We start from the raw sequence: 26,858 nt of genomic DNA, 5'->3' as shown, positions 1-26,858 counted from the left end.
TTGGTGACTTGCTTGGAGGTCACGGCCAAGAAGAGGCGCGTGATTGCGATGCCGAGCAACCCCGTGACACCACCGCAGAGGATCTTTTTCTAATTCTGCTAAATGTCAACGAGCACCCCACCTTCCCTCCACGTGCCTCTGCCAAAAGGCCAGTGCTAAGTCATCTGTTTACTCCAATACAGCTGCTGCCTGTCACCCACCACTCCCATGATGCTCTTTGCCATTTCTGACATCTCCCACCCACGCTACATTAATCAGGCACTGAGTGGACCTTGGAAAACCGAAAAGGATTTCTACGTACAGTCTTGGACTAACTGACCACCGATATGAGGGGCAGACATATCGCTTGACTGACATCTAAAAAGGACTCTGATGGTTTTCTGTCCAGAATTCAACCACAAAATCCAGTTTGACTGCACAGCGTGAAATATAGTTAGCGTGTCTGTCAAGATTAGACTCACAAAAAAAGTCTCAAGAAGCCATGTCTGAAAAGACAAAATAGTCAGCCATTTTGACTTGAAGCGGCCATTTTAGGGTCGATTTCCGGGGTCTTTCCAAAACACTCCTGTTGAATTTTTTTAACCCCACCCCTCCCCCACAACCACATTTGAAGCATTAACATGAGACGTACGGAAGATGCTAAACTGTGAAAATATGTATTTTCTTTTTTTTGGTCATTGAATGTGGCTGGAACATGATGATGGCGAAACTTGTCGAAACTGTAACAACTCCAATTTTAATTGGATTTTACCATTGAAGTGAACTTCAAAACACAACAGCGTGAAAATTAATAAGAATGCCGCTGAGTGACAGGCGTAATCAAAGCGTCAAGTCAAAGTTGCGCTAATTGATTTTAGGGAAGCAAAAAAAAAAAAAAAAAAAAAGCCTGACAGTCAACGGTGCCTCATTAGCATCAATTTATTTTAAGCAGCATGCTCAGGGAAAGGTGACAATTCATTTTATCATTCTGACCTTTTTTTTCGCCGTCATTTGCACAAGTTTGCCATTGTACAGTTTGAAGATTTTGCTGACTTGGAGAGAGCCAAAAAAAAAAAAAAAAAAGTGTGGTTCAGAGAGGTGATAATTGTCTCCCAAAGGTGCCGTCTGTCAGCGGGGTGCTTTGTCTTATTTACTGCGGTAGTCACTGTCCTGTGTGGACCATTTGGACCCATTTCATCATTCCCAAGCAGGAAACGTGCAAGTTTAGCAACAAATCAAAGTGAGCAACTTGTCCAAGGGGGACTATTTTTCAACCCCCCCAAAAAAAAAAAAGCTAAAACTTAACCCACAAAGATGCGCTTTTTAAATATATTTCAAGGTTTCCCCAACCAGTTTTTGTCCTTGTTATTGATTTGACTGCAGGTTCTCCAACCGGTTTGCATCAAATGTTGCTGTCTATTTTTTTTCTACATTTGATTGGAGGTTCTTTAAGCAGTTTCCACACAACGTTGCTCTTTGGCTAGTTTGTCTCTCTATCTGCTCTTAAGATGTGTAGTGACTGCTGGCATTCCACATAAGTCAATAAAATAATACGGCTAAACAATAAAGTTTGACGGTTTGAACAAAAGTGGCTCAAAAACTTTTTCAAATGAAGCTTTGCGGATAATTTAGTAAGGCAATGAGCGTCACGCGGTTTTCGTATTGGCATTAACGAGGCTCCGCTGAGAAGACGGAAAGCGGCGAGAATAAAAGTCGGCGGACATTCGTCATCCTGTTCCCGTCGCTGAGGGGAGGGGGGGAAAAATGCACGCAATTTACGAGCGGGCCGCTTCAAGCTTTGTTCCTCGGCGTCGTAAATTTTTTTTCTTTGTGTGGCCTCGTCCTTCAGGAGCCGCCCGGCGTCACAAGAGTGGAAATGGCGAGAAGCGGCCATGTAATTTTCTAGTTCACGTTAGCAATCTGCACAAGATCAGCAAGCTCATTTCCTTCCAAAAGCTTCACGTGGAGCCACGTATTAGTGTAATAACCGAGCTTTAGTTGCCATTATGCTTAATAGGTAGTCAATCACATGCTGATTGTTCAGAAGGTGCCATTAGCGTCCCCTGCTGGTTCCTCACACGCCGTAAGAAAGACAAAAGTTGGATAATTTCGAGACACAGGATGTTTTGGATAATTATTTTATTTGTAGAAAAAAAAATCTCAAATGATTAAATTATTACTTTCAAAAATGTATTTTTATATTCTTCTATCTTTTTTTAAAATGTAGTTTTCCATGAAAAATAGTTTTTCCCTTGTAAAATGGAGTTGTAATTTAAGTGAAATGTATTTTTACATTAAGAAATAGCTTTTTTTTTCTCAAAAAAATCTATACTTTTTTAATAGAAAGGTCTTTTTTTATAACAAAAAAACTGATGGAGGAAAAAAAATCTTACTTCATATTTGTGTGAGAGCAAAGTTTTTTTTTTTAAAGAAAAAATATTGATATTTTGAGAATGCAGCTGTATTTCTTCCTAAAAATGTTTTCTCAATAACTTTTTTAATGTATATTTTTGGAGCTCTTAATACAACAGTTTCTCTAAGATAAAAAAAAAACAACCAAAATTGCTTTTTGATTAAAAAAAAAAAAAAAAAATGAAGAAAAAAAATTCAAGTAGAATATTTCTTTTTTTGTCGAAAAAGCCCTGAGAAAAAGTACATCTTCCAAGAAAAAAAGAAAGTAGTATTCAATCTCGAATTTATTTTCTTAAAGTAACATTTTAGCAACAATAATTGTAGCGGAAGGACAAAAAGAAGTAACTGCTGTTAGTTTTTAAAAAGAATAAAAAAAACTTACCTTTGATGTATCCCTCCATGGTTCCTTCTCATTCTCTCTGTGAGCTTGAACCCTTTAAGTCAAGGTAAACACACAAAAAAAAGGAGCAGAAAATGCAAAAATAATACATACAGGGAGAGTAGAAGATAACGTCTCGCTTGGTTTTCATCCGGATATGTGATTCTCCCCCCACGTTCTTCCATCGCAGGCGTGTCAGATTGCGAAGGGTCGGCTGGCTGTAGATTTATAATTTTAGGATAAGAAGAGCGGGAAACAATCGGCGTCTCATATTTGTTTGTGTACAGTTTATTAATTCACTGGATGGGATTGGTCACACCCCACATGTTCAGGGCTCCTTTTAACACATGACGCACGATAAACACATTTTTAATATGTGACAGCTTGCAACATGGAATAAGTACAGTAAACCCCTTAAAATCTGTCAACAAAAACTGATGCCCACCCCTCCCAAAAAATTATTTGAACTGCCAATATAATTGCATAAAAGGGAACTAAACCCCTCCCACATTCTTTTTTTCTTTCTAAGTTTACATTATATGTGCCATTTTGATGAATTAACTCGAATTTAGGCACACAATATTAGTCAGAATATCGTATTTTAAGTGCTGGCGACACACAATGGATTCTTAGGAAAAAATGTTTTGGGGTTTACTTCCCCTTTAAAGTCCCCAAATTGTAATCCCAAAACACTTTCACATCCTTACTGCAACATTAGCTGAAAAAAAAAAAGTCTTACAGATGATTTGGTTTGGCAAAGATACAAAGACGCTGGTGTGTATGTGGCCTTAGCAAACTGTAAAAATACAGATTACTACTTTCCTATTAGCCAGCGCCTTGCCGGCATCTTAAGGCCATTACATGAGGAAAAAAAAAAAAAAAAAGTGCAGATTGCAGCCAGAAAAGAAGTTCAGTCGCTCAGCAGACAGTTGGCCCAAAAATGATGATTTAGTTACGACGAATGACGTAATGTTTGTTCATCTAACTTATGCCTGAGATGTATCGTGACAGGAAGAGCAATAAAATGTTCTTCCAGTGCATGGCAGAAGGTATTTAATGAAGATGTTGATGCTGTTCGTACAACAGACTTGAGTAATCCCTCATTTATCACGAGGGTTACGTTCCCGATTTTCGCCGCGACAGACAAAATCTGCATAGTAGAGATCGTCTACAGTATTCCTTTTGTCATTTCTAGTTTGAAGCTTCATGCACTGTGCTACCAAGTCTACTTGTACAAAAAGGAAGCCGATGCGGTGTCAACATTTTAGACTGGCAAACTCGTTCGAACGAGCTGGAAAACACGCATTTGAAAAGGAGGTTCCAACATATTGATAACGTGTCGGCTAAATGCTAAAAACATAGCATTCCCCTCCCTCCTAATGCAACTGGATAGTGATTTGCGCAAGTGCAAAAAGAGATTTAAAAACAATTTTTTTTGTTGTGCACACTTAACGCAATTTGTGAGGAATTTGAGAGCATGGTGACTTCAGTTTAGAGGAGTGGTTCTCAACTGAGGTCACCTTGGAGTCGCCCTTTCCTAATCGTTGCAAAGTCACGACCCATTTTTATAGAACTTAAGAACAATAAAGCATTTTTGTTGTGGTTTAAAAATAGCCGCTGAAAATCCATGTGCGGTGAGTTTAACATACCGGCAAAAGCATATGTGTGAATGGTTGTTTGCTTATGTGTGCCCTGCGATGGGCTGGAAAGCTTTTTTTTTTTTTTTACAGTTCAAGAGTGAAAACACACACTTGAGTTTCTTTTTTTTTTTTTTTAAATATGGTCTCTCTCAAGTGCAGACTTGTCAACCCTCACAGGCGCGTCTGGTACGTAACTCCCCGCGACGAGCAGCGGATCACTCGAAATCAAAATTTCCTATCAAGCCCCGCCAACTGATTGCTGATTGGCGTCTGCGATTGAGACGGAAAAAGCCACAGATGACAAAGACAACAAAGACAAGATAAAAGGCTGTCTGAGTGGCGTCCGAGTATTTACATGATTCCCTTTGAGGGAGTCGTCCAAGCTTCCCTGAACGCCCCGTCGCCGGCCTCCAAGTCGGGGACCAGGATGAGTCCGCTTTCCTCTTCCTCGGTCGCCCGTCAACCGGTGGGCGTGTAGGGCGTGTCGCTGTGGTAGTTGTAGTCGGGACACACCTTTTGCACCAGCTTGTAGTCGGTGCTGTGGAAGGTGATGAAGATGCAGATGACTTTGAAGGGTTTGGAGCACAGCCAGGAGACATGGCTCTGGGTCTGGTCCTGAGGGCAACTCTGCGACGGGTCGTGGGCGCACAGCGAGTTGCGGGTGCCGCGTTCCACCTTCTCGTATTCCACGCGGCAGTTGAACAGCTTGCTCTCCTTGCTCTCCAACGCCGTCTGCTGCTGGACAAGCAGATCCTGCTGATGGGCGTTCTGCTGCTGCTGCTGGTGGTGGTGGCGGTGATGGTGATGGACATGGAACTCCACCGCCTTGCTGGGCGGTACGAGCCCGACGGACACGTTGCCCTGCCCGGTGGAATTGTGTCGGAAGTAGACGCTGAAAGTACCTGGAAATGACACGGACTCTGAGCGGTAGTGGGAAGTAGCAAAGTATCAACCCTGATCCAAATGAAGTTGGGATCTAATGTCAATAAAAGCAGAGCACAATACAGTGAAACTCCTCTAAAACGAAACCTACATGGGCGAAAATACCCCCTAGTGTGAAAAAAATCTTCACGCAGTAACACCGTTCCCACTTTCCTACCCCGCATACAACGAAAAACTCCCTTCGATCGCTCAGTCGGCATTGCATTACAAACTGGCATCATTGTGTAAAGTCGGGAATGACCAAATCCAGTTCTTGAGATCACCCCCATCCAGCTCATTTGAATCAGATGTGCTGTAAAGTAATACTTCATGTCAGTTATGACAGTTTGTCGCTACGTGTCCAAATGCAAGTGAAAACTTGACCATGCAAAGTGAACGCCAGACATCAGCAACAACAAGAAACGTTGCTGGTTTCTCTGGCCGCGACCTCATCGGAGAAGAATTGACATAAAGTTGAAAATTTGTGTTGTGGTCTGACGAGTCCACATTTCAAATTGTTTTTGGAAATCATGGACGTCATGTCTTCCCGGCTGAAGAGGAAACGGTGCATTAATGCTGAAAGGTGCAGACAGGTTTTGGGGCACACTTGCTGCCATCCACGTAACGTCCTTTTCAGGGCCATCCCCGTTTATTTCAACAATGCCAAGCCACATTCTGCACGTTACAAGAGGGGGCCTTCGGAGTAAAATGGTTTCGAGTTTTTACTGGCCTGCCAGCAACCCAGACCCGTTCTTGTTGTTGTTTTTTTTTTAAATCAGTTTGAACATTAAAAAAAACGTCACCAAAAACTTGGTGATTTGGGGTTCTGGTTTGGATTCATGGCATTTCAATTCATTTTGATGGAGATGTTTTTTTTTTCTTTTGTAAATTGAGTTACGTGCTCGGTCACGGGAACTTAACTCTTAAGTCAAGTCATGAAAACATCTGGCCTGTTCATCGAGCCAATGCGGCGCTAGAGTACCGTTGCCGTGGTCCACGATCTTGCCGGTGATGAGCAGGTTGAGTTTGACCGTCTTGATGTTGGAGTGGAAGTCTCCCCAGCCGAACATCTTCTTGAACTTGCCCGTCTTCACGATGGGCCTCCTCTTGGCCCGGGAGCGTCCCTCCGAGGCCGAAGACACTGAAGAATTGGAAAGCCAGGTCCACTGCTTGGCGTCAGAGTCCAAATCCTCCTCCATGTGGAAGTCCAGGTCCACCGAGGTGAAGTTGTCCTTGCCATCCAGCGTGTGGGCCAGAAGGCGGCTGACTGACAGAGTTTGAGCCGCCTTGCTACTAGCGGACCAGTATGACTTCATTTTGGACTTGCCGTTTGCTGATTTCGAGTCAGCTTCGAGCACCTGGAGGACAAAGATGAACGTCACTTTTCAAAGTCGTTATTCAAATTAATGTACACAAACGTACATTTGTGGTTGATTTCTTCAAGAACCTCAACATGGAAGCTGCAGTTCCAAGTAACTGGACACAATTGTCCCGAGTTGAGCACAAGTGTCACAGCAGCTTGACTTTGTAGCTTCCTCTGTCGGCACACGTTCGCGCCGTCCATCATCACCCGTTCGAGAAAGCGCTGACGTTCGCCACCGACGCTTACGGAGCGCCAAACGTCTTTGGTGTGTCGTCTAAATCAAGACGGAGGTCCCCCCGATGATGTATGAGTCATCCCCAACAATCCCGCGGATGACAGCGCCAACTATGCGACGAGACCCTCGCCTCGACGTGACAGCAGATCCATCTGAGCGTAGCCTTCGCCGTTTTTTTTTTTGGTATCTTCGCCGGGCCGATCAATAGAGTGAAAATAAGGTCCTCTTTCATGCGGCTGAGGTGCATTGTGTGACGCCGTGAATGATCTTTCCCCGCGAAGGACGCGGCGGCTTTGTGCACTCGGACTTTTGGAGAAAGATGGCCTCCGGTTGTTTTTGAAGAGAACACCGTGATGGACGAGCCGATTGCCGTGGTAAAAACGTGCATAGATCTTTTTTTTTTTCCCCCAAAGGAAGTCACCGCAGGACTTTTTAAAAGTAAAATATTTGCGCTGGTGAGATGAGGAATGAATTGGAATGTTTTGTGGCTCAGCGGCACGATTAAACGATGTTAATGAAGCGCGGCTTTTGTCTCGCACGTGCTGGCCGCCATAATGTATTATCAGAAGATAAATTCAGCGGCGGGCGTCGGCTACGACTTCCCGCTCGGGATTTATGGCGCCATTACGCCTTGACATAAAGCTCCTTCAGGACGGACAAGTTCAACGAAGTGGCGTCTCGCAAAGTGCGGAGCAAGCAGCTGGAAAGTGGACTCTTCTTCATTTTTACATTAAAGTGACGACTTCAAACACACTATGTGCCGCTTTACAAAGTAAACATGAAGTAAAAAAAAAAGAACAAAAAGAAAAAAAAAAGCATACCAGAAAAATACCAAATTTAAATGTACAGTGGCAATATTTCACCGTCTCTTCTAATATTTCAAAACAGTATTTTATTTGTCCAGTTTGTACTGACAGTAATCCTCCCTCCATTGCGATGGTTACGTTCCAAACCACATCTGCAATATGTGAAATCCACATAGATGCTCTATTTAAATACTCCCTATGCATGTTTTCACAGCACGTACAACACAATATCTTTTTTAGGTCTTTAACGCTTTTGAGCATCATCGACATGAAATGCCATTAAGACATGAATGTTAAAAAAAAAAATCATAACTATCGCTAACAGTTGGCAGCATTGGATGACACTCTGAGGAGCTCACTATTTGTTGCTCCAAAAACATGGCGGATCCTTGGAAGTGTAACTGTTAGAGGAGCTTATGACTGATCAAAATGTTTGTCACATTAAATTTACTACAAAGAGTCTCACAAAAGAAAGAAAACCTGTAGAAGCGATGATGAAATGTTGTTGCGCACACACACACACACACACACACACACACGACTAAATACTACTACTACTATTCAAAATAGCCACAGGGGACTGTCGGGAGTAAATACGTATGAAATGGAAAAAAAGATTAGAATTTAGGTTGCATGAAGGTTACTGCTTCTGAGAGTGTCTGCTGGCCATGACCACTCGCCACTGGTGAAAAGTTGTACTTCAAATGGAGTTTGATGTCATTTTCTATTCTGAGTCATAAAAGTGATTCCGGAAGCTTCTCAGCTAAGTGGGTTAAGTCTCAACAGAGGCGCCGCCGTCACATGAAGGGATGTCAGGAAGCTGCTTTACACATGAACACACACACACACACACACACACACACACACACACACACACACATGCACACACATGCACACGCGCACAAGATGGCTGCCAAAAGGACTCAGAAGTGTGCCGGAAAAACTAGGGATGGGATTTCTCCAGATACGATGTCACACCTACGAGTTCTTCTTCCTGTGTGTTTGGGCGACACGTAATTAGCTGGCGTGTGGAAGCACACCTGACAGGATTAGCCGCACAATCGCGCGGTGGATTAGAGCACCAACCTGTAATCCCAATTGAGGGAGATTGGAACCTGCATGTGTGTGTGTGTGTGTGTGTGTGTGTGTGTGTGTGTGTGTGTGTGCCTCAAGGTGATTGTGTGGTGCTGTTTAAAGGTCAGCTGTCACACCGAGATGACTTTGCCAGGCCTGGGGAAATATCGATCGCCCTGGTTTAATGATGCCGCAGTGGTTCCTCCTGGCCAGCGGGGGCAGTAAGCAAAAATCTATTATGTTTTTATTGTGCACAGAAGTTGATATAGGGCACATTTTCAGGATATCGTGTGTACAGGCAAGTCAAATTTAGAGTTGAGCGCCTTGTGTGTCGTACCATGTTGAGCCACAATATGCCAGGCGGCAGTGAGCTCAACTGGAAGAGATGCAGCGTAAACAACAGCTGCTCTGGGTGTGTTCAAGTGGCAGTGTTTGAAGGTTTATAATGACTTTAACACCTTTGTTGTCGTATAAACAGAATGAGGTGAGCATGTTTTTCCTCTTTTATGGAAAGCGACGGGAGTGAGCGAGTCTTTATTCATGTTTCCTCAAAGTGATATTATCTCCCATTTTTTGATAGGAAGAACAGTCTGGTAACACCGGTCAACAAATATTTGTATTTTTATATGAATCTGAGATGCAACTCAACTTTTCTCAATGAATTTTCAGCCCTGAATCTGAATTTCGCTTTGTGTTTTCCCTGCAACATCAGATTGTCATAATAATAATGAGAACAATAAGTAATATCGTCACATTTAGTAATATTTATGAAGTTCAGCAACAAGTGTAATTGTTCTCTGAAACATAGCTATAAATTACAAGGCATGGTAAAATTCGTAATGCGCAAGCTTTCATAGGTCACTCTTAAAAACAGAAAAAAATGAAAAGATCTCTAAAACCTTATGTGCTAGAAAAATGTCAACGCATTTTTGAAATTGGCGTCACAAAATACAGTAATGGAAAAATACTTTTTAAGTCACCCAAAATTTCAAATATGACGGCACTTTTTTGCATGCAAATCATTTTATCATAAATTATAAATTATCATATGTCGTCGAGTACTTGTGTATTGGATATGTGCCTTTGAGGGGTGTGGCTTCCAAAGTCACATTAGGAAATGGAATTGTGTTAGTAAATGACATCAGCTCCTCGCGAGAGTTGTCACTTTGTATTTATGTGTTGTTCCGTTCAACAAACTAGATTTTGAATTGTCCTCACTCCTTTTAGATTTGAAAATGGTGTGAAGGCTGATCATCTTCGCATTTCCGCCTTTATCAGTAACACCGATTTTTAAGATTGTTTTCACTATCACCAGCGTTTGATTGAGATGACAGCTTGGCTGTGGAAAAAAAAAATGGCGTCGGATTTCATGCCAAAAGTCATGAAGCGTCTTGTTCGCCGTTGTGAGTCGCGAGGGCGTACGCGAAGGCTAGAAAAAGTTGTTTCATTGGGTAAAAGCGACAAAGACGAGTGGCAGAAATAATATTGATGGTGACAGCGGGAAACATCATCAGTTATCCGCCAGGAGACTCTCAAACGATCATCTGTCTCGCAAACGACCTCAAAGAACACCACCACGTGGCAGGCATTCGTGATGCCGAGGCGCACGTTTCCCAAGCGACAAAAAGGAGGATTTGACAACAAAAAAAAAAAACAAATATTTTTTTTTGTTCCATTTCACCAGTTCTCACATGTCAATCGAGTGTAACGCTCCTTTCAAGAAGAAAATGCTTTTTCATTCTTCTTGTGAACCAACTCTTAAATGGATGCAAATATTTGACAGAATGATTTGACCTGTCAGTTAACTCACTCCTGCACCGTTTTTACTTAAAATCAGATATTTATGCAGATATTTTTTTTTTGTTTTTTTTTGAGTTTTGAAATCTTAAATGACTGCAAACATTTCACTTTTTTTTGTGTTAACTAAGTCAGTTGTATAAATCTGCCATTTAAATGTGTGCAAAACATTACAGAATTATAAAACTTGGCTCAACTTTTTATGCAAAAATGTTTTTTTTTTTTTTAACCACCCAAGTGCGTTTAACCCTTTCGGGGACAGCTTGTCATGTGATCAGGTTACAGGGTGCATGAAAGGATTCAATTTTGATTTAATGGTTGACATTTTTTTTTACTTGTGTTAAGGGTTAACGCAACCAAGTCTGTCCTGTCAATGTAGTTTTAAAATTCAAAAATTTAGGCAAAAAGTTGAACCCGCTAAGTCATGTAAAATATCGCATTTTAAAATCCTCACTTAACGCAAGTATTTTGAAGGAAATTAGAACATAGTTGCACTTTCGTTCATGCCTATATTTTACAGAATTTTTTTTCTTGTGTCATTCAACTCAGCCTTGTGGATTTAGCATTTGAAATCCTGAAATGTTAACCAAACAACTCGGTCATTTAAATCTTGCATTTATAAAACTAAAATTTAGGCAAAGATTTTCCATCAGTGTGTTGTGCGAGCTTGAGAAAAAAAATGTATAAATCCGAACCTTAATTGTTTTTTTTTTTTTTTAACATGCATTGTTTCTATATTTTTGTAAAGAGCGCATTAACCGTCAGTCAACATTCGTTTTTAACAACGAAGGACTGCGATGATGTTCATTAATTTTATCGTAACCCATTCTGTGTTTAGCTTTGCTTTTGAGTCCTCTCTCTTTGTTTTTTTTTTCAATTGTATTTTCTCCCACACTTAAAAAAAAAAAAAAAAAAAGAAGCCAACATCCCTTCCAACAAAAAGTGTCATTATCACCGCAATGGAACATTTTATTGCTCAAGGCTTGGACAATTCATTTGCATTTACATTTAACGCAGCCTCGTTTACCGCCGAAAAGACTATTGAAGGGGGCTTTAATATTATTCCAGGTTTTTCCAGCTGTGTGGCGGCATTCTGGGCGGGCGGGACAAGAGCAGATAACACACACACACACACACACACACACACACACGCACAAAAGTCGTTGTCGCTTGTTGGACAAACTCAATGCTATCTACTCGCTGCCGAGCCGGGAGATAACACACGTAGGCCGCCCGCCGCACTTTGAAGATAAACAAGTGCCGCCACATTCTATACCGACTCCCCACACACACACACACACACACACACACACACACACACACACACACACACACACACACACACACGCAATGGCCTTAATGGCAAGTGTGTGCGATTTGAAATGTGCGTAACTGGAGCACATAGAGCGGGCAAACTCCAGTGGTTGCTGAAATATATGTGGTATGTATTCATATATTCGATACAGTGCTCTACGATTGGATACAAATAGTGTGTTTACATCACATCTGGCAAATGCTTGATTGGATTTAACCCTTTCAGGGACAGCAGTTACTCCAGTGGACAGCCTATCATGTTATCGGGTTACAGGTGATCATTATTGGTGCATGAAAGGGTTAAGAGTAAACGGGAAAGCATACTGAACTTAAAAAAAACATCTGTCATGGAATTATGTATTGAAATTGAATTCACCTAAAAGCATTCAGTTTTCTTAAAAGCCAACAGTGCGCCTTATAATCCAATGCGCCTTATATATGGATCAATATTCTCATTTATTGGACGTAGTATTTTAAATGCTCTGTAAAGTGCTTTGTTACAGCTGCAGCAGTTGTGAAAGCTCGCTATAAATAAAGCTGTATTGTATTGCCTTTAGCTCCATCTAGTGGATGCCTAATGCAACCTATTAACACATTTTTAAAGCATTGGAAAATGTTAAGAATGATTGTCTTGTTTGTCCTCTTACAGGAACCATGCTAAAACAAAAAATATATTTCCCTCCCCCATCTTTTTCAATTTTCAATTTTTTTTTACAAAAGCTGCAGGGGGCCACTGGGGCGGCGCTAAAGAGCCGCATGCGGCTCTTGAGCCGCGGGTTGCCGACCCCCGGTTTAGACCTGCTTTAGAACACCTCCTAAAACCAGTCATTGTTTTGGAGGCTTCCATGAAGAGTTTAGGTCCTTCTTTTTAGGTTGAAGGACTTCTACAAAATTTGTTGAGCGATGCACTCAGTTTCAACGGGCTTCCAGGGCCTCACTAGGTGGGTGTAGCTGTTGTATCAAAGTGCTACCTGAGGGCATCGGAGAAGATGACAAATCAGAGTGTCAGGAAATCACAGGTGCCTTATCTCCAGAGGAGTCGGGGCCACAATTACCGGCGTGACCTCACACTCATGATATGCGAGAGGAACCGGTTTGAAGACGAGGACCAAGAAACTAGCTTGCACTTTTGGAGGTAGCCACGGGAGAAAACGCATAATCAGACTTTCTCCACACTAGCTTCAAAGAGATTTGGAAAGGTTCCCGTGGGGGAAACGTGATGATTACGAGAACATGTGACGTACACGTCTTATGATCTGTGTTCTGCAGTGGTAGGCAGTGCATTTTGTACCTCGTACTGACCTGGCCTAACCGCACTCTTGAAACATTAATTCTCTCTAAAAAACAAAAAAAAAAAACAAAAAACAAAGATACCAGCACCCAACTGTGCCAGGCATTTAATCTATAGCATCCATCTATCCATTTTCTGATCTGCTTATCCTCACAAGGGTCGTGGGGTGTCTCCCAGCAGTCTTCGGGCAGTAAGCGGGGTACACCCTGAACTGGTTGCCAGCCAATGGCAGGGCACATATGGACAAACAACCATCCGCACTCACACTCGCACCTCGGGACAATTTAGAGTGTTCCATTAACTTGTCATGCACGTTTTTTTTGGAATGTGGGAGGAAACTGGAGTACCCCGAGAAAACCCACGCAGGCACGGGGAGAACACGCAAAGTCCGCACAGGAAGGCCGGAGTTCATGTTCTCTCTCAGAGGTGGTTTTTGCCTGGTGCTTTGTAAAGAATTGATCCTAGGACGTTTGCTTTTGTCGGATTTTAACAACCCTTTGAAAATGTCCAAGGCAAACATCAGCATTGTGAGCGATCGCCGGACTGGTGTACATATATATTTTTTTACAAATTCAAGATATTAAAAGAACACGCATTTATTAAAAACAGAAAAAAGTTAATCACATTTCAAGGGACAAGTATACTTTTTAAAAAAATTGATTGACTACAAAGCGAACTAAATTTCCCACAGCACTGATTGGACAAACCATGTCATGTGATCATCTGCAGCCAGTGGTAGCCAAGCGGGCGTGTCATAACTAATTAACATGTTGAGTCGCGTGTGTCTTACCCTCCATGGCAGAGGCTCTGTCGAACCCCTGAGACTGACTCACCGAACCCCTGGGGTTCGATCGAACCCAGGTTAAGAACCACTGAGCTAAAACTATCAGAATGTCTCATGGCCCGAGGGGCGAATGACGAGGACGCTGCCAAGACACATTTCTATCTATTTATCTATTGACACACATAGACACATGCGGTAGAGGTCCCTCTTAGCCAATGGGAAGCCAGGATGATGCTCGGGAGTAGCCAATGGCAGAGCAGCTATAAGTATGTTGCGTTCAGGAAACTCGGAGCTGTAATTGGAAGCCCATACTGTATTCTTTTACCTTTCGTATCTTGAAATTTCTTTCATAACAAGAGGCAATATTTTCCTGTTGAGGCATTTCATAACTTGAAAATTTCGTATGAAGAGACGTTTGTAAGTAGAGGTACCATTGTACTTGGATCCAATAGATCCAACTGTCTGGGTTGTTTAGTCAAAAAAGAACCCAGAAAGTTCGGTCAAATGGTCCAAAGTTGCAAGTTGGTGTAATTTTTAACCACATCGGGGTTATTTTTGACCCAGCAGTTTTAAGGGTGTATCTTCTGCAAAAAAAGTGCTGAACACTTGGTGGTTAAAATTCAATGGATCCAACACGACTGAAGGCCCCGAGTAGATTATTTTGACATCGCAACAAAAAGAGTCGGAAATCTTATTGAAAACAATATTGATCACAGAATTGAAATGAAGTTGAAAACCGTTGGTTAATGATTCTGACATTGTTTCGGCCAGCAGTCCCTGACAGCTGTCCCTGACTGCCCGCCACTTGTTCTTCAGGAGTTTAGGATGCGACAATCAATGAGTTTCTTAGCGGCGGTGTGTATGGTTGGTGGGTGGGGGTAAATGATTAGCGAGTTTAGCCAGCTGTGAAATTGAGTTTATGCTTTTCAAGACGGCAAATTCAATTGGATAATGGGAATGAAGTTGTAGAGAATAATTAATAGTAATTGACTTCTTTCCATCACTATGCAAATTAAACACTGATAACGCCGCGGGAGCTTTTTAAGTGAAGTTTTTACGCGGATTATGGCCGCTGTTCTCCGCCGATTGCTTTGTTGATGCGTTCATCAGAGCAGGCGGGACGGCGGGATGGCGAGGTGGCGGGGTTACCGGCTCACGCGGGATTAAAGCAATTGGCTTGTCACAAACCGTCAAGACGTACACTTTTTTTCCTTTCTTTTTTCTTTTAACTTCCCCGTGGTGCTCCTGCTGCAGAAAATACGTTGATTATACTGATGGAAAATGTATACTGTCCATATTGATTTCTTTTAGTACATTTTTGGAAAATTACTGTAATGACTGTTGAGTGTGTTTATAATTGGGGCTGATAGTTCCTATTTTGATTAACTTAAAAGATGACCAACTAAGTCAAGATCATCTTCCTGGGAGAAGAGAAAACAATGATCAAGGATTCCAGTTGAGGGTTTCTTTGGTTTTCGTGCTCCTATTTAGGATTTAGGACTTCTACGAAGGTTTTAAGGACTTCCATTAAACATTCTTGGAGCTTCCATTAAAGGTTCGAGTCCTCCAGTAAGTGTTTGGGTGTTAACAGTATTGAAAATCTGTCTAAGCCATATTCATGTCTCAGTGGTTCAGGACTTTCATAAAGGTTTTAGGTCTCTGACTGATCAGTTTCGTTATACCGAGGATTTAGAAATGACCTCAGAGTTAGTTCGCTCACCAAGAGACAAAGCTTGAACTGCCCACTGAGGGTTTAAGTTTCATCTGAGCTTTAGTACTTCGGCTTTGGTTTTAGGGACTTCTTGAGAGGATTTTAGGGGCTTCCTTTATGAATTTCGCTCCCTTATGAAGTGTTTAGCAGAAAGCCTCAGAAAAAGAATGACATACATGACCGTTTAATGTCAATAAACATGATTCATTCAAGTTTTCACTCAATTAAAAAAAAAAAAAGTTTTCACAGCTAACTTAGCCTGATCTTTGGACCGCATCTTTGGACCTTTAATGATGTCAGAATACTCTTGCTGAATTTAATAATTAACAATGGACTCAAAATAACGTGATGATTTGAAGTCCAAATTGTATGAGAAAATATTTTTTATTATTACCGATATCTTAGCATTAGCATCAGAATAAAACGACTGACCCTCTTAATTGGTTTTTCTTCAATTACATTGGTAGATAAAAATGATCACTGATAGCTTAGCATTAGTTGAGCGAAAACTGCACATTTGGGTCCAAAACAATTGTTGCAAGTCTAATCAGTTTTTCTTCAATTAAAAATGTTACCTATCGTATAAATTATGGGAAAATTACACAGTCCTTTATTGGTATAGAAAAAAAAAACATTCAAGTCTAATTGTTTCGAACATGTTCTTTTCTTACTTCAAATCAAACTTCTCACAGCTAGCTTAGCATTAGTTTTGGAATAATTACACACTGGTTCTTTAAATGGTTCCAAAATATGAGTCAAATTAGTGACAATAATTTTTCTTCACTTTAAATTTAAACTCACTTATTCAATGTGACCCCCCCCCCTTGATATTTAAAATGTCGATCCATTTTCTAATTTAAACTCACTTATTCAATGTGACCCCCCCCCCCAACTTTGGTGTTTAAAATGTCGATCATTTTCCTTCAATTTAAATCAAAGTTCAGCTACACATTGGAGCAGACCACGTTTTTGATTACAAGTCGAACCTGGTTTTCTTCTCCCAATAGAACCTCAGCGGGACTCTGAAGCAAAATGTTGCAAAAAAATAATAAAAAAAGATGATCACGTACGTGATCAAATCTGAATTAATACGCGGGAGTTGCTCACCAGAGAGATGATTGACAGCAGCAGAGCCCAGCAGCACCATGCGGTCGACATGTTCGGACCACCGAGCGTCTTGCCTGGCTTCAACCCAGCTGTCGTCCTCTCTGATGTGGGGAAAGAAAGTGCCCCAAAAATCTCCTGCTGAACCAACTTGAAATAAAGTGCAGGGCCGGAGTGAGGGGGCAGTGTGCGGGGGGGTTGGCGTCCCGAGGTAGAATGACGACGATGATGATGAGGGTGTTCTCGGTAGGGGGTAGAATAGATGTTGCGTTCAGAGGCGACGCTGCGCTATTTGTACTTGAGAGCGTCCGTGTGGAGGGGATGCTTTATACTCGCATGCAGGGATGCAGGATGGGGGTTGGGGGTGGGGGCCGTGGGTATGATGTACTTCTGAGAACTTGTGATGTCGTCAGGCTGCCCCCAAGTGGTGCTCGACTGCACTGCAACTGACTTGGGGACAAGAAACATCAAGAAAAAGACAAATACCAATTTGCACTGAAAAACCCAACATACAACAATGCAAAAATAGAGTACAATGGTGAATTTAAAACTACGATAAACTAGACTATTGATTAAAATGTGAAACAATATAAATGATCGTTTGTAAAGTAATCAAAAATACATGTTAAATTATAAGGACCAATAAAAAGCAGACAAAACTTTAGTTTTCAGTGTATATATTAAAAAATATGTATTGATGCAAGCATTTATGATTTTTTCCCCAAAAATATAGACAATAATAAAAATATATCAATCAAAACACGAATAAAATTGACTCAATGAATTAAATCAAATGAATAAAGAAATGAGTTGGAAATCTTAAAAATTAAAAATCAAAATGTAATGAAAGTAAAAATTTAATTGTCAAACTTGCATTGTACATTTTCGCATTTTTTCATGCATATAGTGTCTGTATTTAGAAAGACACTGTCTGTTCAGTTTTCAATACACCGCATGCTATCGTATGAATAGTTTTTACATGTAAAATGGTTCACTGTCATGACCTTTTTGGTCCTTCTATGATGCTGCTCTGACAACTCAATCAATAAAGTCTTCTGATGTCTTCTATCTTATCAAAAAAAAAAAAAAAAACCACGCATCATGAAAAACCCAAATGAACATATCACAACACCAACACAATTCTTTGTTAAAATACTACAGTTGTGTATGTAATAAAAGCAGTGACGGCATATTCAGTATTCAATTTGTCATTCAGGTTGTGAGACAAAACCTTTTAGATAAACACACACACACACACACACACACACACACACACACACAAAAGAAGAGCAGTAAGAGCAAAGATAAAACAAAAGGTCAAAATCAATCTCGTAAATGGCAGCACGTCACACTCCAATGCAGCGCGATAGCATCACTGCTAAGGTAAAGGGAGCTCTCGGATGCATAAAGCATCACGTTGCAACTCTATTAGCGTCACTGTAGCGCAAGGGGACGCTTTGCCTTCTCTGAATAGCCGCAAAGAACAAATGAAAGGCAAACGGTCGATGTTGAGGCTGCATTAGCTTCGGCAACATTGCACAAAACACGTTTAAAAGTGTCACATGAACATTTTGTTACATTTGCATCTTGATCCCAAACTGGATTCAAATGATAATTTTTCCTCAAAACTCCACGCAAAATACATCACCTATTATGGCAAAACTGGGTTTTGAACACTTTTCTACTAAAAATACAAACAGTAGTGCCGTGAGACATTAGTTGACTTTGTTCTAACAATCAATCAAATCATTTTTCCCCATTGAAATGAATGGAAATGTCATTCATCCGTTCCAGCCCCCCGTCTGTCATGTGTTATTTCATAGGGCAAATAGCACTCGTTATACTTTGTTAAAACATACAGTGATCATCTCAATGGAATTGTATTTATACTTTGCAACATTTCTTGCTGCAATTCAGTAGACATGGTGCTGCTCCTTCTGGTGCAAGTGCCTTGGCCACCTTGGGGCAGAATAATACAGATAGATGAATATTGTACACGGAGATGCTCTTCAGCTCGTCAGTAAGAGTTTAGTAAGATTAGTCGTTCGTCACAGAGGATAAAGAATATATGTCTGAGTATTGTTCAACTACCTGCCTCTGTTGCACCAACATTTGCGTTCAAATATCCGTTGTTTAAGGGGTTATAACACCGCGACACCAATGCTATTCGTTAGCCTGTCTATTACAAGTTATTTGATGTAACGTCTTTCGAATTTTTTTTGGAAAGTTCCATTTTGGAACAATGAGGTAACACAACAAAACGTTACAAAAGAATGAAGGGGTATTATGCCTTTTTGGATGTTCTATATTACACGAGCATTATTCTTTTTTTTTTTTATATATATAATACCAAACAAAAGATACCAGGCATCACAGACAGCTAAGCATTAGAAAAATCACACGCAGGACCTTTAAAGATGTCAAGAGTGATGTGACCATTTTCATCCTTGACATCGTTTTTTTGGTTTTCTTTGTAAAATGGATTCGATTTACCGGTATTTCTTCCACCTAGCATAAGAGACAAAAAGGACAAATATGTTTTGTCACCGTGTCCTTGTTTATTACCGTATTTTCTTCCCGCACACACAAACAACCTGTACAAAACCGACGAACGTTTTTTTCTTTTTTTTTTTGGCGTCGTCTTTTTTTTTTTTTCTCCCACCACAGAACTTGCATCAGGACAGCAAAAAATATTATACATCCACTTTTGCGATATTCAAACTAAACATTTTCTGTGTAATACAAAATAAATTTACACATACCTTTTAACGTTCTTCATCTGCACAGAAAACCCTTCAAAATTAAAAAAAAAAAAAATTTTTTTATCAATCCACCAGCGTAAACAATGTCTGACATCAGCCTTTTTTCCCATGTCATCAATAATAATAAAGCTTATATGAAAAACACATAATGTTCATCAGTGATCATTTTTGAAGTGACTGCATGTTAGTTGGACCCCTTCAAGAAGAAAACTTGCAAGTGGTCGTCAGTAAGGCAAATAAAAGAAAAGTTGGAAAGGAGATGGTACGTTCAGGAGCGAGGACTTATTGCATTTTCTGCCCAAAGGAGGCACCAATGAATACCTTTGGGGCGTTTCGGTGTTTTAATGCTGAATCATCAAATGTTGTCATTGTGCTCCGTGCAAACAACGGCAAAAACAAAAACTTTTCATAATTTTGGATCTGCCATCTATCTTGGATGTCGGCTATAAATTTGGTCGGAATCAAACAAAAGGTGCTGGAGGAGTTTGACTCGGAAGAACCGCTGGAAATGAACAATATGATCCAGAACCGGCCCGCTTCAAACTTCAGTGTGTCCTTTCGGACATTGGTTCTTGAGACTTTTTCATGCATCTACTAATAAAAGAAATGCCGACCAAATTTCATGCAGTTATCTTTAACTGGATTGAGGGGCTTAATTTTGAACATGTTTTTAAGTACTCCTGAAAATGACCAAATCGGCCCTGAAATGTCTGTTTTAAAACCAAAATGTCAGACATGTACATTTTCAGGCATGGCCTTTTGAGACGTTTCGTGGGTTTATTCAAGATAACCATGCTTACCAAATTTCATGTTTCTCAGCCCACATGCAAAGACAAAATTTTTTTTAAATTTGCAGGTTAGCATCATCCTTCTGGTAAGTGTATGTGCTACAAATATGGTAGCAATTTGACACACTCGACTGAAAAGGAGGAGTTTGTTGTTACTGGGCCCCTGGAAATTGCCAAAATGCCTATAAATGACTGCTTCAAAACTTTGTGGCAGACTTTCTGTGCATTTTTGGACAAGGGTATTATGAGGTTTTTTTTTTGTGGGTTGGTTCATGATAGACTTGCTTACCAAATATTACGTTGCTAAGTAAGTCAGACCAGTTTCGGGGCCTTGATTTTTGAAGATTTTCAAGTTTCCTTGGAAATAGCCCTAATCACCCTCAAAATGGCCGCTTCAAATCAAAATGCCTGCCGAAATATGGAGAAAGATGAGTGAGACCTTTTAAGCTTCATCTTGGCAGAAACAAATGTTACACCAGACGACTTCAACAAACCACAAAAGGTTCTTTTTTTTAACCTGGTAAAAAAACAACTATACAGTTTTGATGATTATCTACAAAGGAGCATTAGGGCCACACTGAAAAGAAAAAAAGACATCATTCAAGAAAGTTGCATGTTTCAAGCGAAAAGTTGCATTTTGGGGGGGAAACAAAATCGAATATTGTGAGAGAAAGAAATCATAATAAAGGCAAAGCGGAAGGCAAAGCTGAAGTGCTCACTAACAGAGACTTAGAACAGTATCTGAGAGAAATTGTTTTTTTTTTGTGTACATAGAAGTCTGTTTGACTTCAGCTCAAGAAAAATGGGAGCAAAAATAAGTGTTGCATTGATATTTTTGCTCAATGTGTATTCTTAAAAAAAGGTATGATCTTTTGGAAATAAAAATTAACTTTTTCTAGAGAAATGTTTTTGTGTTTTTTGTTTTCAATAAAATTGTTGTAGTCTTAACAGAATAATGTCAGAGTTCTATAAGACCAAAAAAAAGGCAAAGTATGTAAAACAAAAATGGATTTTTTCCTTAAACAGAGAGAAAAGTACACACAATATATATATATGCGTGAGAAAAATGTCAATCCATGATGGGAATAAACCTGTACTTTTTGAGGAAAAAAGTCATCTTAAACAACAAATTTTTTTTCAAGTCTTTTCTTTCTTTCCTTTTTAAAAGTAATTATTTAACGCAAATAATGTTTTTTTTAAATATAAAGAAGTCGCATTGATGGACAAAAAAAGTTATTAAAATCTGATTTTGGAGAGGAGTTGCCAATTATACACACACACACACACACACACACACACACACATATATGCAACTTTTTCCTGCTAAGTGTGTCCCTAAGGCTCCTTTGCAAGTGACCCCTGCGTGTTTTGCCGCAATCTTCCCTCTTATATGGCATCATCGTTCATGTGCTGCACTAATATAGTGCACGTTAGCGCCTGAAACGCGGCCAGGGTGGAGGGGAGCGAGAGACAGAGACAGAGAGGGGCGCAATGGCCGCTCCAATCCAACAACAACCACAAAAGCACAAGAGAGTGAGAGGTTGGCGTCCCCTTTTTGTCCAGAGGATTCGGCTAAGGAAGGGATTCTAAACCCCTTTATGGAGATTTTCCTCCCCTTCATCCCTCATCCTCATCTTTCTTTTTTTTTTTTTTTTTGGCAACGGAGGATGCAACATATCCCGTTAAAGCCTCCAGCGGCGGCTCAGCGGAAAGAAAGTGGGAGTGGGTGGGGGGGAGGAGAAGTCTTGGTTGGGTGAATGACAAAAAAAAGGCATTTGCCTCAACGCTTGCAGAGGTCATGAAGGTGAAAAAAAGTGTGATTGGGGAGAGCACTTTTTGAAACACAGACGTGCTCTAAGAGGATTTACTGTCTCGCCTTCATGCTGTATTGGAAAAAAAAAAAAAGCATCCGGCGTGCAGCTGTGACTACATGTCTGTGTCGCCATCGTAGGCCAACGTCAGAGGTTTGAGGCGGTTGTTCTGCTGCTGCCTCGCTCGCTCTGGTCGCTTTGGCTTCTTGCTGCCGGTTGCACACACGGGAAAACACACATTATGGTTATTATTTGGGGGAAGCGTCAAGGGACGCTGTCACATTACGCAGATGTAAGCGCTGGACACAACATTAGGTACACCAGCACACTGATACAAGGTGCAACTGTGCTTTGAACTTTTGGACTTTCTCCGCTAAATCCACTGACAAAAGCAGACAAAAAAATGGTGACTTCAAACCCAAAATGGCCCATTTCTAAACTTTGAGCAATTTTTGTAGATCAAAAAAAATTTTTTAATGAATAATTTTATAAAATTATATTATCTTTTCAATTCTGGCTTTCTCTCTCTCTCTCTCTCTCTATATATATATATATATACTGTATATAACTAAATATTTTCAAATGTTTTGAATTTTGTGTACGTTTTCACCCATTCCATTTTTTTTCGTTTGTTTTTATTTTCTTTTAGTACTGTTTGTCTAATATTTTGTATTAATGTGATTATTATGATAAATAATAATAATAATAATAATCCAGTCCACTCTATAGCCTTTCCAATATGTTCAGATTAAACAGATACTCTGGGGGTGGACGCATCAATATTCTAATTCTCCAGACATGCCAATCAAAAGTCAAAATCGTTCACCATTCATCTTTTTGGATCACATCAATTAGATTGTACAGTACAGGTGTACCTAATGAAGTGGACAATGAGTGCCGTTTCTATTTCACTGAAGCCACAAATGTGACAATGCTCCCCCCTATTGGAAAATGGAATCAACACAAACGATGGAGAAGAAGATGAGTGCAATGGCATGACTCTGCCTCACGAGGGCAGCAAGGCAACATCTATCTATCTATTTATCTATCGATCTATCTAGCTATCGAACTAGCTAGCTAGCTAGCTAGCTATGAAAACTATGGTTTTGGCGTTACTTAAAATCAGTGTTTAAAAAGTGAGTAAATCTCATTGCCTCACATCTGTGTTGCAAGGAGTCCAGCAACATGTTGCAGATGTTATTCCAGCCCAAAATTAGTGGGCTGTATTTGGTCAAGATAACATTTAAGCATTTAAATTACTATACTAACATTGAGCTTAAGCAGTACCGTAGGCATGTTCAGACAATTTTTGGGGGTGCTCAAGCATCCCGAAAGTGAATCCAAGCAACCTCAAAATTTGAGAGAGGTTTAGAATTCTTTTTTCTTTCTTCGAGTTGAGACGGGGACTAACATCCTCAAATTTATTTGGTCGTATCTGTGACTATTAGTATGCGAGACTTTAAAAGGTGGGGCCTGGCCTGGTGAGTGATGTGGGTGTCAAGGAATGACACTGGCTGGCTGGTTACAGTCTGCGTGTGGAGTGAGTTGTGGCAGCTCGTGGATGAATGCGATTATTTGCGGTTTCTTTTCTTACCAATTGTTGCAATCGAATTTTTCGAGTCATTCAAGTAATTATTAAATATTTATGACCCATAAGGTCATAAATATTTTGAGCTTTCCTCACTTTTCCACACTGGTCTACAGGCGAATGGTCCTCACCTATTCCAACGAGCTGCCTTGGCTATCAGGCAGACCACGTGAGGGGAGGGGCTGTCGGCACTTGAGCAAGGCATGCTGGGAGAAGAGACTTTCTTGGGCGGGGGAGGAGGAGGTGGCTCTTTTCATTAGCTGCCGCTGCTCTGAGCCAGCTCTTGGCAGTCGGGACAGGTGTACACCATCCCATGGGCATTTTGTTGTCCCGTCCACACTGCCGCTCCGTTGGCGTGGCACTCCTGGGAGGCCAGAGAGCGATGCACCTTGGCGCAGTAACTACTGCACCCGCCGTTAGAAGGGTGACGGGAGAGGATAGAAGGAGGTGACCGTGGTGATGGTGATGATGATGAGGTGGCAGAGGTGGAAAAGGAAGGAGAAGAGGAGAACTCACCAAGCCAGGTAGATCATAGACACGATGAAGATTAGCAGCACGAAGGCTCCCGCCGCCACGCCGTACACCCAAATCTTCATCTTACCATCTGTGAGGGAAGAGGAGGAGGAGGAGTGATTGGCTTGGCTCACACGTTTTACTTTTTTATTCATAAAAAAATAAAATAAAAAATAAAATTAAAAAAATTTAAAAATCAGTTTTTATTGTTATCACCATATTATCCATCCTTCCATCCATCATTCTCTAATCCGTTTATCCTCACGAGGGTCACGGTTGCACTGGAGGCAATCCCAGCTGTCTTCGAGCAGTAGGCGGGGAACACCCTAAACCGGTTGCCAGCCAATCGCAGGGCACACAGATGAACAACCATTTGCACTCAAAATCACACTTAAGGGCAATTTAGAGTGTTCCATTAGCCTGCCACACGTTTTTGGAATGTGGGAGGAAACATAATTTTTATTTTTACATTTATAATTTTTATTTTTTGTGCACTAGAGTTTTTGTACACGTTTTTTTTTTTTTTTAAATAAAGGGGAACACCCCCAAATTTTAGAAATATACACTTTCCAAAAAGTCTCAAAACTTCATCTTAGTGAGCGTGTCTCTGATTAACTAACTTCGAACCAAGAACCACCCCTGCATACTATTGTGCCTTGTTAATTTAGTCCTGGGCAGCACGGTGGACGACTGGTTAGCACGTCCGCCTCACAGTGCAGAGGGGCAGTGTGACCATGAATGGTTCTTCGTCTATGTGTGCCCTACGATATGGCTGGCACCCAGTTCAGGGTGTAACCTGCCTACTGCCCGAAGATAGCTGGGATAGGCTCCAGAACGCGTGCGACCCTTGTGAGGAAAAGCGGATTCGAAAAAGTGTATAGTTTAGTCCCCGTTCTAGTCGTACAACATGAATAAAGATGATTGTGACCTGGTCCGTAGGGTTGCAGGTACCAGGTGCGTCCTGATCGTCCTGGCTGTGTGGTAGAAGTCAGCGTGGGGTTGACGGCACGGCTGGTCTTGACGTCCCCCTTCTTGTCTCCCGCCGTAGGGATCTCCAGAATGGGGATGGGGGCGCACTGGTCCAGGAGCCCGCCGGACGACAGCACCTCCGTGTAGCCTTCTTCGCACATGCAAACGCCCGCCTGCTGGGGGCAGCACAGAACTGATGGATTTTGCTGCATTTTGTGTTTTGAATGTACACCAGACTTTGACTTCCTGCCTTGCACTCTTTACTTCAAGTTGACTGACCTCGCTGCAGTAAGACGTTGGGGGGACGCATGGTGGGTTGCATGCACTGTCGTCCATCACAGGGGTGGCGGGAAGGCAGCCCCCTAAGGGGAAAAAAAAACAAAGCAAAAAACAGCAAGATCCAAATGAAGAGCGATAATGGCATGACGGACATTTCTACCAAATTTCATGTTGCTAATTCAAACTGTCTTTGACTTGATGGAGTTTTGAGTTTTTCTGTCAAATTTTGCTTCCATGCGTCGTCCACACGCAATACTCCCCCACAACCCCAAATGTAAAAATCAAGTAGCTTAGTGATACTGATCTGTCTTAATATATTATGTGTAGTTCCAATTTGGTAGCAATGACACAAAAGGATCCGTGAAAATCCCCCCATCTAAAACCAAAATCATGGCAGTACTTTGGGGCGTGGCTGAGTATTTTATTGTATTTATTTTTTGTGGGTCTACTCATGATAGCTAGGCCTACCAAATTCCATGTTATTAAATGAAACTGGCTTTGGAGGCCGAATTTTCAAAACATTAAACTGGCTCTGGTATTGGGATTTTTATTTGATTTGAGTTTTTTGTTGTGTTTCGGCTCATCAACAATCTCTGCTGCCAAGCTTTGGCCACATGCAATGACAAAGTTAAAATGCATACTAACATGATCCATCTGTCTAAAAAAATAAAATAAAATAAATCTAATTTGGTAGCAACCAGACAAAACTTGTACAAGAGTTTGTCCTCAAAATGGCTTCCCAATGTTGTGATGGGTACGTCCTTCGTGCTAAAGTTGAAAAGTGCTGCCATAAAGCAAACCTCGTGTAATGTGGCTTTAAAAGTTGAGTTTCTTCATGCTTTGTGTTTCTTGGAGAGTGACTCTAATGTTCTTACCAGTGACGTTGAGTCCATCAGAGCGCTGACACCAGATGAACGGTCGCGAGGAGTTGAGCCGCAAGCTGCTCAGCCACTTGTACTCGAAACATTCGCCTTCTAAAATGACAGAACCCCCACCCAAATAAATAAATAAAATCATGTGAAGACAAATGATCACAAAGCACTTGTGAAGTTGTGGACATGTAGTGGTCTAAATGTCAAAAGAGTGCAGCGGAGAGTTTTATTGTTCACTGAGAACCTCGTCTTAATGAGCGTCTATCAGTGGTGCTGAGAGATGATATCAGTATCAGCGTCTCTGCAGACTCAGCCAGAGGAAATGAACAATTTAACCTTGGACAAAGAAGTGGCTATCACGACTCGCCATCCAGGGACTCTCGTTCATCTGCGGGAGCTCACGCCACTTCAGCCTCTCTCGACATCGCAAGCATCCTGGTGGAAATTGAGTCTGCGAGGCCTTGAT

General features: G+C 41.1%; 2 protein-coding genes across 9 annotated transcripts in view; both read right to left on the bottom strand.

Annotated features, from left to right (window-relative positions):
• Positions 1 to 4,548: 4,548 nt before the first annotated feature.
• On the bottom strand, positions 4,549 to 17,138 carry LOC109520997 (neurexophilin-1). The gene is made up of 3 exons (XM_019878575.1): positions 16,814 to 17,138; positions 6,314 to 6,689; positions 4,549 to 5,312 (listed from the first exon to the last, which is right to left on the bottom strand). The coding sequence occupies exons 1-3, from the start codon at positions 16,862 to 16,864 to the stop codon at positions 4,870 to 4,872; spliced, it is 870 nt and encodes a 289-aa protein (XP_019734134.1). The 5' UTR covers positions 16,865 to 17,138; the 3' UTR covers positions 4,549 to 4,869.
• Positions 17,139 to 21,999: 4,861 nt separating this feature from the next.
• The window catches only part of thsd7ab (thrombospondin, type I, domain containing 7Ab), a 75,252-nt gene continuing 70,393 nt past the window's right edge, over positions 22,000 to 26,858 (bottom strand). For 3 of the 8 annotated variants that reach the window (XM_019878774.1, XM_019878779.1, XM_019878780.1), the window contains 6 exons: positions 26,396 to 26,494; positions 25,521 to 25,603; positions 25,201 to 25,417; positions 24,276 to 24,363; positions 23,891 to 24,163; positions 22,283 to 22,380 (listed from right to left, as the gene is read on the bottom strand). In XM_019878774.1, coding sequence (XP_019734333.1) covers positions 24,016 to 24,163; positions 24,276 to 24,363; positions 25,201 to 25,417; positions 25,521 to 25,603; positions 26,396 to 26,494 — 635 coding nt within the window. In that variant the 3' untranslated portion in view covers positions 22,283 to 22,380; positions 23,891 to 24,015. Of the gene's footprint in view, positions 22,381 to 23,890; positions 24,164 to 24,275; positions 24,364 to 25,200; positions 25,418 to 25,520; positions 25,604 to 26,395; positions 26,495 to 26,858 lie in introns of all 8 variants that reach the window. The other 5 variants (XM_019878778.1, XM_019878781.1, XM_019878776.1 and 2 more) reach the window with 4 other exon arrangements.

The sequence above is a fragment of the Hippocampus comes genome, unplaced genomic scaffold (genome assembly GCF_001891065.2).
Source record: "Hippocampus comes isolate QL1 unplaced genomic scaffold, H_comes_QL1_v1.1 scaffold315, whole genome shotgun sequence".
NCBI classification, from domain to species: Eukaryota; Metazoa; Chordata; class Actinopteri; order Syngnathiformes; family Syngnathidae; genus Hippocampus; species Hippocampus comes.
Note: the sequence above shows the minus strand (reverse complement) of the source record. Positions and strands in the feature narration are given on the sequence as shown.